This window comes from Cygnus atratus, chromosome 27 (assembly GCF_013377495.2).
Source record: "Cygnus atratus isolate AKBS03 ecotype Queensland, Australia chromosome 27, CAtr_DNAZoo_HiC_assembly, whole genome shotgun sequence".
Taxonomy (NCBI): domain Eukaryota; kingdom Metazoa; phylum Chordata; class Aves; order Anseriformes; family Anatidae; genus Cygnus; species Cygnus atratus.
This window is the reverse complement of record NC_066388.1, coordinates 5,623,147-5,636,587: the sequence shown is the minus strand read 5'-3', so window position 1 is coordinate 5,636,587 and position 13,441 is coordinate 5,623,147. Positions and strand designations below refer to the sequence as shown.

The following is a 13,441-nucleotide window of genomic DNA, read 5'->3' as shown; positions in this document are numbered from 1 at the left end:
CTATTTGCTTTAGCGTCACTGCCTAAAATATGAATTCAGTAGATAGTCCTCTTGGGCTTTTCACAGCCTAAGAAGCCCCCTATCTTTTTTTTTGAAAAAAAGATAGGTGGGAGACTGGTGTCTTTAACCTTCGGAAGAAGGTCTTTGCAGGGTCTTGCAGGGTCTTGCAGGGTAATGGAAGCTGGAAGCTAAAGACTTCATGTCAGCATGGGTTAGGTTCAGAACATTGTTAGATGCATAGTATTACATGTACTGAAGGAGGAAAGTTTTCAGTTTTAACATTATTTCACTAGCTTAGAAAACAATTGCTAGCAACCTTTATTTGTTGTTCGGGGAGGGGGGGGAGGCTTTTTTTTTTTCTTCCAACCTCTGTGATTTCCCAGTTTTGTCAGATCTCAGAAAAGGTAACACTTCAGAGTGCTCAGGCTTGCGATTGCAGAATGCAGTGATGTTTTTTTGTTTTCAATAAGAAAAGTGCACCGGCATAAGGCTACAGATGCAGGAGCCTAGTGTGGTTTGTTTACCCTTTAAAATATGCTACTGGAATGCCCATGTGATGCTAAGCTGCTTTCCTTTAAGTAAAAGTTTCTTGCTACCAGTGATGTGAACAGAAGTGAGAAAAGAACCTTTCCTTACATGTTTTTCTTCAACATTTGCCTTTGTTGCAGGGGCGACCTGTCATCATTTGTGATAAGGAAGACATTGAGACAATTAAGAACAATAAGAGAACAATCAAAGTTCCGCATTCAGTGGACTGTCTGCAGGGGATCCTGAGTGTCATCCCGCTTCAGCTTCTGGCTTTCCACCTTGCAGTTCTCAGAGGATATGATGTAAGTACAGTGTTCCCTTCCTAGCCTCCTGCACTTGTGTTTGCTATTTACAGGTCTGAAAAAGATGTGTTGGGTGAAGTTTGAAGTCTGTGGGGGTTGTCTGTGTGATTGCTTGAGCTACTGGAACTGTCAGGTTAAATGGTAGACCTGACAATTGCAGAAGCTTTTTGTGAACAAAACGTGAAGGCAGTCTACTACACTTGGCTGAGCCTCATGCAGTTTGAGTTGGACATGTCTGTTTTCTGGTACAAGCGTACTGTTGCTGGAGAGCTGGTAGGAAGCTAAAATGAAGTTTAAAATCAAAATCAACAGAAGGATGTTTAAAAAAAAAACAGAGTCTGTGTTAGTTATTTGATCTTAATACAGACACTGGCCTCTACCACTTACTGCAGTGACCTTTTATCATTTGAGAACTGTAGCAATTTACATTGAAGGGACTAACTCCTTAGTTTTTGACAGAGTTGTAACAACTGAAGTCAATGGACTTTTTTGGCATTGATTATCCTAAGTTAACAGGAAAATGTGTTCAGTCATTTTCAATTTAAACACAGAGCAAACATTCCATACATTACAAAGTTATACACAAGGAAAGTGTCTAAATACTCACAAGCATCTTCTTTCTCCTCCCTCTCTGCAGGTTGATTTTCCAAGAAATCTGGCCAAGTCCGTAACTGTAGAGTGAAAGATCATCTGAATCATAGGGGCAAAGGGGAATTAAATGAAAGACTTTTTTTGGTACTAAAATAACTTGATTTTAAAGTCCCCTAGGTAAATCTTATTTTGGTAAATCATTGTTTGTGTACACGATCGCCATACTTCCATTACATTAGTGATTGTCAAATTGATTCCACATGCTATGTCAGTAGCTTTGGGTTTTTTGAACAATAGATTTCCATGCAAGATATTAAATGGTTTCCTTTAAAGATTACTGAGCCTTCTAGGTAAGGGGCCCTTCACTTTACTTTTAGATACTGTCATTGTTTCTTATCCAGTGTGACTCATTCCAGTCATTGATGAGAAACCATTCAGTGAATTACCTGTCATGCTCTCAGGCAGTGAAGCAGGATACCAGATTATGCAGCTGGAACAAGAGCTGTTACTGGTCATGCTTGTGCAGATATTTTAACAGCGAGAAACTGTAAACAAGCATTTGGGTCAATTTCTGCCTCATTTGTAAAAGGGAATTCAACTGACCTGTCACAGCCTCTGAAATTTTAGGCATGTGGTAAATGTGCTAAGAAAGTAATTTTGTTTCAGAAAGATTTTATCTATGCCAAATACCTAGCAACTGACAATCTCATAGACTCGGTGGGCCGTAACGCACCATGTAATACCAGCAGGTATCTGTAGTTGTGCCCATGAAGACAGTGGAACTCGCGCCTTCAAGTGTAAGTGGAAGCAGTGTCTGACTCAGAATGGATGCATGCCAAAGTGAGGAAAAACAGGAATACAACAGTGCTCAGTTTGTGGTGGTGCTTTGTTGATGCTGGGTTTTGGTGATTTTCTTTGTGTGTTTGTTTTTTAAACGAATAGCACTCTTCCTGCATTGAGGGATAAAGATTTTTCCCCTTGAACTGAGCACTGTGGCACTACAAACAGTTTGTAAGGAATGGGCTTTATGTTGCTGCAGGTCACTTACTAGTCTGAACGTGTAGAAGAAAGTTTTTGTCTTGTCTCAGGCAGAGACGACACTGAATATTGCTTTCTGAGGCTTACTACATTAGACAAAGTCCCCTGATAAATACATGGATTCTGGTTTATTTATGAGTAGTTCATACAGTTGTAGTGGCGTATGTGATTATGTCAAATTCAGCAGTTGTAAAACTGGAGGGGATAAAGGCTTGATACACGTGAAAAAAAATACACTGATAATTGTATAACAAGTTTGCAGAGAATCAGAAATTACACAGAAAATATGCCTTGAAGATTTAATACCAGCTTTGAAAAAGTCATTAAATGGCAGTTAGCTAGGTGTTTCCTAATGCAAAAAGGTGAATTTCCTGCCCGGGTGGTAGGCTTTGAATTAGCTTTATACAAACAGCATAAAAAGAAAAGCAAACTACAAGGTGTAAAGCAATGCTTGACAAGTCATGGTGGATATTCCAGATCACTTGCTGCCCCCCAGACTGCTTTAACAAATGTAAACGTAGCTCTCCTTGTGCAGGTTGCAAGATGACTGCCCAAGTAGTAGTAATCCAGCCTGACCTGTACAGTAAAAGACAACTACTCAGACTGAGGTGTTTCCAAAGACTGTGTAGCAGTTCTACTTTATATAAAACCACAGTAGCCTATTTAACTTCAATTCAGTATCAGCTCAAGGCTGTTTTATTATGTTAATTAGATTAAAATGCTGCCTGCCTGGAAACAGTTTCTTAAAGCCAATATATGTATGTTGATTAACACATGGTATTCAGACTATTAATTTATGAATGCATTGTGCTGCCAGTGTCTGTTTAAGAGCAAAGAAGTAAATACTTAATTTTATTTGTACAATATTTGCCTATGAGGCACTAGCTTTTAACAGTTAACGTGCCTCTGCCTAAACATGACTTGCAGACTTCTTCCCTGCTTCATTTGAGAGGATACTTCTCTTAAGGAACAAACGACGTATGTTCAATACTAACAGTTTGGAGACAGTTCATTTTCCTCCATCTCCCACTCTTCTCTTAAGAGAAGGGAAACTGTGAACCTTTAACATGGAGGGTGGGAAGCAAGGAAGGGCTTCCCCCTACTCCCCAGCATAAGGACTTGCAGTACCACATCCTATGTTCTTGTTAGCATGGTGTCTAATGGGAAAGAACCTGCAAGAGAATTAAGATCTATTTCTCCTATTCCATTCAGAAGAAAAACAACAAGCATTGCTTTTGTCTAGCCTTGTACAGATAATTGTTTGCTAGCTTACCAAGTCTCCTAGCAAACAGGATGGTAGACATCATGTTAAAATACAGATTGCTGTTCAGTAAAAGTTTGATAATTCAGGCTGTTAAATATTTATGAAAGTAACTTGTGTACAAAGAGGACCAAAGAACAGGATTCTAAGTTAGAAATTTAAGTCTGACACTCTCCTGTTGGGTGTAACTGTACAGATATTGCTGAGTTATTTGGTTTTAATGCTGTGATAGACAAATCCTTATTCTTAGTAATTTAAGGCATTAAAACTCATGACAAATACTTCATTTGTCAGAAGTAAAGGTAGTATTCACCCCCTGTATTCTGCAAGTTGCCAGTAAACTGCCTGAAGTGTACAAAAATCCGCCTGCCAAAACAGAGGTTTAGTCGCTAATTGCAACTAGGCTGTTGGATGTTGTAATGCTTAATATCAAAGAATGCTGTAGAGCACACTTGCTATGAGGAATTTCTCTGATGAGCATGGTAGGGAATCCGTAAAGCATCTCATTGTTGTTAATTGCTATGCCTGTGTGAAGTGAGAATGTATAAAGGACTCTTCTTAGCTTTCCTTACCTCATTTTGTGTAGATGTGTTGCATTTTGATGAACAGATGATGTTTCTCTTTTCCCTAGAAAACTTTCAGAATGTCTTGTGATATTTATTAACAGCCAGTCAGTCTTCTGCTCTCCAGAATGAATGTTTTGCTTACTGAGCCAGTAAAACTCCCTCTTTCCTAACTGAGGTGTTCAAAAATTCAGTAGCCCTGTCACTAAAATTGAGCCACAGGTAAATACAGATAAAGGCCTTTGTCATTTGGAATAGCAGCTGCCTATTACTTCATACGTTTGTCATAGTTTATTTTGACTGAAGTAACTGTTTTCCTCATCTATGTCTGCAGAGGCTTAAAGGGAAGTACAAGCCCCATAGGTCTTAGGGTTTTTTCTAATTACCGAAGACCAGAGAACTTCAGGCTCGGCACACTGTTTCTTCATAACAGATCTTAGCCAAATTCCACACTGTTAGTAAGGTTATTCCACAAACATGGGAAAGTTGTTTGTGGAGTATGCTTCTGCCAGAAAGGTTTCTTCCTCCTAGCTGTACTGAAGAAAGTCTAGAGACAGTTCTTTCCTGAACATGAGAGCTGAGTAAGTACCATCTGCATACACACGCTTATAAAGAGCCCAAACCAGTATTTGGGTAGCCTTGTCTTTGTAAGGTACAGCACTGACAGGGGAAGTGCTGTCTCCTTTTTAGCATGCTCTTACTGACTGGAAGGTAATTGTGTACCACTGATATGGGGATGCTATTCCAGCCAGAGAGCTGCCTTGACCTCCTTGTTCAGAACGTCTCAACCCCTTTGTATTCAAAAGCTGCATTAGTGAAAGCTTCACATAGACCATTTTGGAGACAAGTGGGAGGGATCTCATGGATAAGACAATATGTAATCTTGCTCCATTTGAAACCTTAACACTAGCACAGACAGACTAGGTTTGGTTAAGCTGCAGATTGAAATGTCTAAAGGCACAAGGAAGACCAAAATATTAGTGCAAAATTGTTGTTTTTTTTCCTCTTAAGTAGTTACTAGCAGTCCTTGACACCACAAGTAGGTGGCTGACAGCAGCATATATGATGGAGAGGGAAATTGAAATTGAGTCCATGCAGCAGCACATCAGTGTTTAGCTGTGGCTGATTTTAGATCCTACCTGAATGTACCAAACTTGCCTCAAAGCCTGGAGTCCCTCTTCCACATCAGAAACAGGAAGAAGAAACAGCAAAGAAGTATTTGGCTTGAATAAAAGGAAAGACTATTTGCCTTCAGTTTATGTAAATAGACGTTTGAAATGGCAAATACCACCATTTCTTCCCTTCTAGGTCTATATGTACTGTGCTTGTACATATCCAGCTGGCTTGGTTTGTGGGGACCAGTCTGTATCTTGTTTCCTGTTGTGTGCTGTATGCAGAAGATGTCTTACTTTTGTCTGTAGTGTTTTATAATTTGGGTTCTGTCTTTTTGCTTACTTTTTTGTATCTCACCCTTTGAATAAAATCAAGTGCCCTACATTAAACAAACTGAATTACTGGTCTTTAGTTACATCTATTAAAGAATAGGTAACCCCTGTGAAAGTTAAGGGCAATATATACAAAGCAGAAAAAGACCCAAAGCTTAACTCTCTTCTAACTGGCCAAGCTTTTTTTTTTATTATTATTTAATAACATGTCTGAGATATATTTCAACTCACTTTCTATCCTTGATTTTGCTACTAACCAAAAACAGTGAAGAGGAAAGCCCATGAAACATCCCTAAGGCAGAACAGGCCGTATTACCTTCTGTACCTTCATTCTCATTTAACAACCACTTTTCTATCACTGGATAAAACAAAAGAGCAGTTAGTACAGCCCAGATACAACCTGTGCTCAGTGATCTTCACACATGCCTCATGCAATTTTGAAATTCACAGTTCTTTTTTTCAGCTTTTTTGTAACTGCCCCTAGTTTGGGTAATGTCAGGCAGGCTGGGAGCACCACAGCTCTGCTTTGCTGCCCCAGCAGTGCAGGATGACTTGGGTGCTGAGGTGGTACAGTTAAGTTCTTGTAAGTCAACAGCTGGTGACTTAGAGATTGTTCATGTCTTAAAAATGCGTGGACAACTTTGTAAGCAAAACCCACAATGACAACAGCCTATCTGGAATTCCACCCCTCCTCCACTTGGAGCCATTCAGGAATTAATTTTCTTAGGGACCTTCACCTCTGCAGGGGAAGAATATCAAACATGGACATTTATTTCCCCAAATAAAGTGAGCAGACTGGACTTGCTCTTGTTACAAATACTTTTCCTGTACAAGTAGTAGTAAAGTCACAAGACTGCTTTTGAAGGCTAGTGCCTTGGAGCTATGCACACACGTTCTTAGTATTGCAATTAAAGTCAGTGCCCACGCACAAAAACCATAGCCAGATGTTGGGAGCAAGATTGTCCACTTCTGCTTGCTCAGCACTGCAGGAGGAAACAGCAGTACAGGCCTGAGTTAAGGTCACAAACAAAAACAAGTAAAACAGATCAAAGCTTTGGGCTTTCGTTTTCATGCAGCTGTAGAACCCATCTGCTCAGGATGCTAAAAGGAGAGGGAGCAAGGAGTCAGCAAGGCAAGGTGGCTGTGTGTAGCATCATCCTCAGGTGCCTCCAGGGCTGCACCGTGCTCAGGCTCCCTCCTCTCTGGGCTGTCCGCTGCAGCTCCCAGACCTGAGCTCCTCACCAGCTGCTCCACAGCCCTGGATGCATTTCCAGACACGGGACCCTGTTCCCTCAGTGCAGCCCAGGAACTGCCTCATTTGAAGAGCAAGGGAATGGGTACACATGGGGTGCTGCCCAGGTTCTCCATTGCTTATTACCCCATGCGGGGCAACTAAGCACACGCACTGTGGACTGCATTTAGTTTAAGCCAACAGAAATGACAGTAAGAAGACAAAAGCAAAAGGATGCAGCCAGGGTCTCAGATGCTGAGGTTTACAGACAGGTATAAGCACTTGGTTTGAAAAAATTACACTAGCTTGCCTGCTCCAAAGTATGCCTTGGCCCTTCTAGAGCAACGTGCTTTGACAGCTACCCTTCACATGAGCTGTGCGTGGGCCTTGTGAAGTTTCTTTTCTGAGCCTCGAACTGCTGACTGCATATCCATGCAAGCTTCTTAAATTAATTTACCTAAAGGACTCCTTTTCTGTTATAAAGTTGTGCTGGCCCTTGCACAGGGGTCTTGCTAGGAGGAGCGCTGTGCCAAGTGCACACCAAGCCCAGGGGCATGGTGTTCCTTCATCACCTTCTTCTCCCCTTGCTGTGTGGCAATGACTCTTCATCCCCCACCGTGGAGCGCACCAGGAGCCCCGTACAATGACTGCTCACACAGAAGGCACCTGTGTTGCGGCTGGAATCAGAGAAATGCCACTTCCCCCCAAAAAACAAGCCAGCTCTCAGGTGACTGTGAGATGCTGAATGGGAAGCTAGCAGCCAGCCCATGGGGAATTCTTACCCCAGGAACAGGCGTGGAAAGGAGACCAGCACACCGCAGCATTTTTGCTGTACATAGGTGGAACAAAAAGGTGATGGTGTAAAACAAGCTCCCAGTTACCAGGCTGGTGTTTCACAAAAACACTCAACTATCAGCGGAGCCTTTCTTATATGTCAGTAAGATTTGCTGTGCGGGACAGCCTGGTGTTCCTAGACTGCGTTTCCTTTTTGATTTGAGAAAAGCATGCAACCCTTACACCCCTTTAGAAACAAGTTAGTTTTGTATTTTTTCCCCTAAAAAGCAGTCATCCATGCTCCTTGCCTCGCAGTGTGGATGAGCGACCCCTGTTTGTACACCGGGCACCATACAGACTGATGGGCTGGTGGGACCTGAGCTCCTGGTGCTTTCACCAGCCCCACAGCATCACCCTGCAGCACCACAGCGGCCCCATGGTACTCGGAGTGCTAAGAGGAGCAGTTAAGTGCCTTAGCTTTAGAGAGCTGATGGGTCTTCCTGGGAAACATTTAAACGGGGACAGAGTTATCTCAGTGCAGCCTCCTGGCCAGGCCCACAGCTCAGTAGCTGCCTTCCCCCCTGCCCACGCCCCTCAGTGCTGGGCAGCTCTTCCAGCATCTCACTGCTGCCATTACGTTTCCGTCTGGCTCACCACGTTTCCAGCTCCTGCGGCTTGGAAGGTCCAAGGAGCAAGGGCCCTGCGCTGCAGGTGGCAGACAGGAGCAGCTCTGGCATCGCCCACAGCAGCAAGAAGGCGAACCCTCAGGTACCGACTGCTTCGGTGCTGCAAACACGGGCAGAGACAGATTGTGGGGACAGCTGTGACCAGTTGCGCACATCGGCGGCGCAACCTGCGCCTGCATTTGGACAATCTGGCTTTTTTGATTTTTTTTTTTTTTTCCACCTCCTGCTCAGGGTTTCTGGACTATGGCAGGTCTGACCCAGAAGCTGCCTTGTGTGCCTTGAAGAGGCTATTTCTGTCCTATTTCCTTGCTTTTATCAGCTGGTTGGAATACATTGTGGGCATTTGAAAAGGGAAAAGAGAAGAAAAAAAAAAAAAAAAAGCAAGCTGGCCTGCTAAGATGGTCCATACAGTGATAAAGTGGTTACCCAGCCTCAGAGACCCACAAACCAGACGTGACAGGACTCCTCCCCCCTCCTCAGTCTCATTCTTTATTGTTAAGGTCAAATAAAATATGTTCCCATGATCCTTACGCATTCCTATGGAAACAACTTTAAACAAACAAGCTGCTCGCCTGCATCTGGACAGCGAGCAGTGAGATTACTGTAACACCAGATCCCAAAAGCTGTGGGGAGCCCGGATGCGCTGGAGACGCTGGCGGCACCATGCAGCTCACAGCCAGGCACCAATGGGGTCCAGGAGCTCATGCGTAGGGAGCCAGGGGGTGGGGGCACCCAAAGCCCTTATTAAGCAGGAGACAACCCCGCACAAGCAAACCTCACACCTGGCCAGCACCGAAGGGACACCACGAAGGGGGAGCAGCCAGCAAACCTGCAAGGGACAGGATCAGCACCTCCATGCTCCTCTCATTTCTGTCCATGCATAAAACTACGTCACCATGTGCACCACGGAGTCATTGCTAGGATGGAGATGCTGCCTGTCCTCCCTGCTAATGCCAGTTGCCGCTGGAACAAGCCTTCCTGAAGCTCACAGGTGGGTGCTTTCTAGCACCCAATACTGGGCAAGACACTGCCCTCACAGGATGACTCTCATCGCGTTGGCACCCTGAGGATGTGCCCGGAAGTAGGTTCCGTAGCCAAAGCCATCCTTCAGGCCTGTCAGCCCTGGCTCCTGGCACAGCTGTGCTGGGAAATCCCAGCTTCAGCCACAAAACCTCCTCTCTCTGGCACTTGCAGTCCCACCACAAGACCAGCACAAGGGCGCCGGGTGAACAGACAGAACGGCCCCTGTGGTCTCCTTCTGCTCTAAGCTGTGGCAGGGACTCGCATTCCCTGTTGTATTTATTTATTTTTTTCATCATTTCCCATCATCAGGAAGATAAGCTTTTCCAAGCCCAGCTAGAAACACCAGTGAAAATCAAAGTTATCGTCGATCCAAGCAGCCCCAACTGGTCTACCATGGGAAAACTTAAGACACATACTCCCCAAGCCAAGACAGGATGCTCACATTCAGGCAATGACCTCCCCAGAAGTGTAGCAGCCAGCCTGTGCAGCCAGCCACTGCCAGGTGGAATGTAGGGGTCGGGGGGGGGGGGGGGGTGGAATTTCAGAGTTGCACAAAGCTGGAAACGATGCACACAGGAAAAAATCCTGCTGAACCACACCAGGATGACCCAGGCAATGTGCCTTGCACTGCTCATGGAGTCCTCAGCTCAAGGAGAGCAGCGGTCCTCACCCACTCCGCTCCACGGGGGATCCTGAGCCTACGGAACAGCCACATCACCTCCCTTAGCATAACTGGCAGACAGCCTTGGGGAAGGGCTCATGACAGAGCTTAACATGTAGGCTACAGGAATTGCATCCAGGACTGTCCCTGCAAGACCACATCCAAGTAAGGCAGGGGGCAAGTGGGGCTTGAGGCAGGCATGAGCCAACTGCTTCTGAGCAGAACAGCCAGGTTTGGAGGGAATTTTGGCTGCAGGGCTGTAGGTCACTGGGTCCATGTAGGGATCAGTGCGGACCAAAGCCATCTGCCCTCAGCCCTCCAGGTGCTGCCAGCCAGGGACAAGGGCTTGTCACAGTCCTTGCCCTCAAGGGGGATGAGCTGCGTGAAAAATTTAGAGCTGAACGCTGCTCCTGAGGCAGCAGTCTCTGTCACATTTCTCCAGGAAGAGTCCTGTTTGGGTTACCACATGTCCAAGTGGTATCAGGGCATACACTACATGGAAAAGCAATAAAGCAAGTAATTTAATTGTATCTGTCTTCAATTTAATGCAACCAGCTGGCTTGTGGCAGGCCAGCAGCCAGGGGGTTGTGGATAATTGGGGTATGCTGGTCACAGCTCCAGACAAACTTCTCTTCAGGAGATGTGGGTAGTTTCTACAAGCACAGAAAAAAGAGAACTGCGCTTTAACACTGCAGAAACATCAGCTAAGAAACACTTTTCTCATCAGTAGAAGCAAGCAGGGAAATGTTAGGCTGGGAGAAGGGCTCACCAGCCTGGGAATGCCGTGGTCTTCAATGTTTTCTGCTTGTTTCAGCCACAGTGGGAAGCCCTATATAAAGTCCTGTTCCAAAGGGAAATATCTGCCATTATCTTATGACTGAAAACACAGAGGAAGAAGAATGCAAAATGACTTGTCAATAAACGCCTGCCACAGGACAGGGCAGAGCAAAGCCCGGGTTTCCCTTCTAGCCAGGGAGAGGCAGTGGCAGAGCGAGAGGCTGCACTCAGAGATGTCAGCTGAGTCTCACGTCGCCCTGCAAAATGTACTTCCTCCATGCAGAGCTGAAAGACACTGACACTGTGTCCCTTCCTCACATGACATCAGCTCCAGAAACACTTCTGTTAGCGACACCAGTCTGCAGACATCTCCTTTCCCACCTCCCTCGAAAAAAGCAGTTGCTCTGAACATTAACGTGTTTATTCAGCATTTGAGCAGCTCTGAAGTGCCAGATGCAGGGGCTGAGTTGCGCTCGGTGTCTCTCACTTGCACCCCCCCAGTTAAATAAGATGCCGTTAGCAGCACTGTAACCCTCATCTTGCCGGGTTTCTGTGGCATCCCCACAGCAGGGCATGGTTTAGGGCACCTAAGCCTGGAGGAACCGCAGGGGCTCCTAAGGCCACCCAACCTGGGTGGATGCTGCTTCCCAGCATGCAAACAGGTAGAAAAACCCCAAAGCAAATGGTCCTGAGTGACCCACAGGCTGTTTCAAAGCCATGGCACAGAGCCTGCTGCCAGCACTGCTGATTGCGGTGTCTGCCTTGCCCCGGATGAGCTGGGGGGCTCTGGTTCGTGCCTCAGACTCAGTCCCTCCAGAGCCAGAGCTTTGCCAGGGTGCTGGTGCAGTGTGGCAAAGATGGAGAATTTCAGTGCTGGATTTGCAGCTCCATTTGGAGCCTGCCCAGCATGTTGCAAGAGGAACCTCCATGTACCAAAAAGACAAACCCCACTTCCCCAGCACCCAACTCCCCCAGAGCACTGCACGGCCACTCACGAGCTCCCAGCACAGCCCCAGAGGCACTGGGGCAGTAGCATCAGCCTCTGTGGGCAGTGACAGAGAGGCAAGAAAGAGCTGAGCTACACAGCATCGTGTGTCCCTCGAGAGCCAGGATTAACCCTCTCATCATGCTTTTTCCTGTAGTATCACAGTTACAGTGACTAATCCCATCGAGCCGGGATTGTTATCCCACGCACACAAAGCCCTGCTTTGTCTAAGTGCAGGATCGACACTGCAGAGAGCAGAAAAGCCTCATCTCCGGGGCTTTCCAAACCCCACGCTGCGGATCCAGGGGCTGACAGGATGGAGCACGGCCGCATGCTCCATCCGAAGAGCAGCAGCAGCACGGCTGCACCTCCCTGCTGCCAAGGCTCCGCTTTTCACGGCTGCTCTCCTTTTTGCAGGTGGACCGCATCGCTGCCACCAGAGACTGAGTGCTGACACCGCTTCGCCGCTCGCTTTGCACGCAGCTGCCTGAGGAAAAGGAGCAACAGGTGAGCTGCAGGCAGCCAAAACCACATCCCTGGGCTGCCACCTGCTCTGCCCACACCCCGGGGCATCAGTCGGAAGCGACGAGCATCAGTCAGGTCCTGTCTGCTCTGCGCAACCCAGGCTGGCAGCCCCAGATTGGAGTGTTTTGCACTGAGCAAGGCGTAGAAAACCCACTCAATATGTGACAGACAGTCACAGGTTTGATGTTTGACGGTTGCATTTTGCACTGCAGTTCTTGCCCTGTTTTTAGGTTTCAAACAATAAAAGACTACATGCATGTCTTTTTTTTTTTCTTTTCTTAAAGCAAATGTCAGAAGTGAAGCACTCTGCTTTGGAGGTGCCGGTGCTTGTCTTTTCTTGGAGGGTTCCTTCCCTTCTTGGCTTCTGCAGCCAAAGAAACAAAGCAAAGTTCAGGACTTCCCCAGCCTCCTTTCTGTCCCTGCCCAACTACAGCTTTGACAACTAAAGTCAAATTTTCTTTGACATGAACTCCTGGCCTGCTCGCTAGCATGGTGAGGACAGATCTTAGATGCATGACACGTAAAGCTTGGACATTTAGTCCTTGTGATGGCTTCGCAGGTCACGAGAGCCTGGCGAGGCAGCCCTGCATCTCGCTCCATATCTTTAACACACCAGTCCATGCAGACAAGAAAAACCTGCTGAAATATCAATGGCAAGCTCCTGGTAGTGGAGAAAAACCATTGCCATCCATATGTCAGATTAGGAAGCTACAAAAGCAGTATGAGAGGCAGAGGAGGGGTGGCTTGGGGTTAAAACCATGGGGCTGGGATGTCATGAAACACCTTCAGTCCAGTGGGGACTATGGCTTGTGGTGGCCCTCAGAGACAGGCTGCTTGGCTTGCTCAGGGGACCCTGCTAGCAGGAGCAGGGTTTGAACTGCAGATGCATAAAGCTCACACCACTGTGTAACCCATGGGTTGTGTATTCCTGACACTAACAAGGACCAGGCCAGCCAGCCCCACATGGTCCCTGGTCACAGGTTAGAGATGGCATCAGGGATCAGCACTATGTGGCAGCTGCTACCCCAAAACCCACCGAGATTCACCCAGA

General features: G+C 46.3%; 1 protein-coding gene across 2 annotated transcripts in view; it reads left to right on the top strand.

The window, feature by feature from the left end:
• Positions 1-12,651, top strand: part of GFPT1 (glutamine--fructose-6-phosphate transaminase 1) — a 43,306-nt gene extending 30,655 nt beyond the window's left edge. Inside the window, exons 18-19 of one of the 2 annotated variants that reach the window (XM_035568819.2) lie at positions 669-830; positions 12,283-12,651. In XM_035568819.2, the coding sequence (XP_035424712.1) occupies positions 669-830; positions 12,283-12,312 (192 nt within the window). In that variant the 3' untranslated portion in view covers positions 12,313-12,651. Of the gene's footprint in view, positions 1-668; positions 831-1,467; positions 5,786-12,282 lie in introns of those variants that run through there. The other variant, XM_035568818.2, reaches the window with a different exon arrangement.
• Positions 12,652-13,441: the final 790 nt, after the last annotated feature.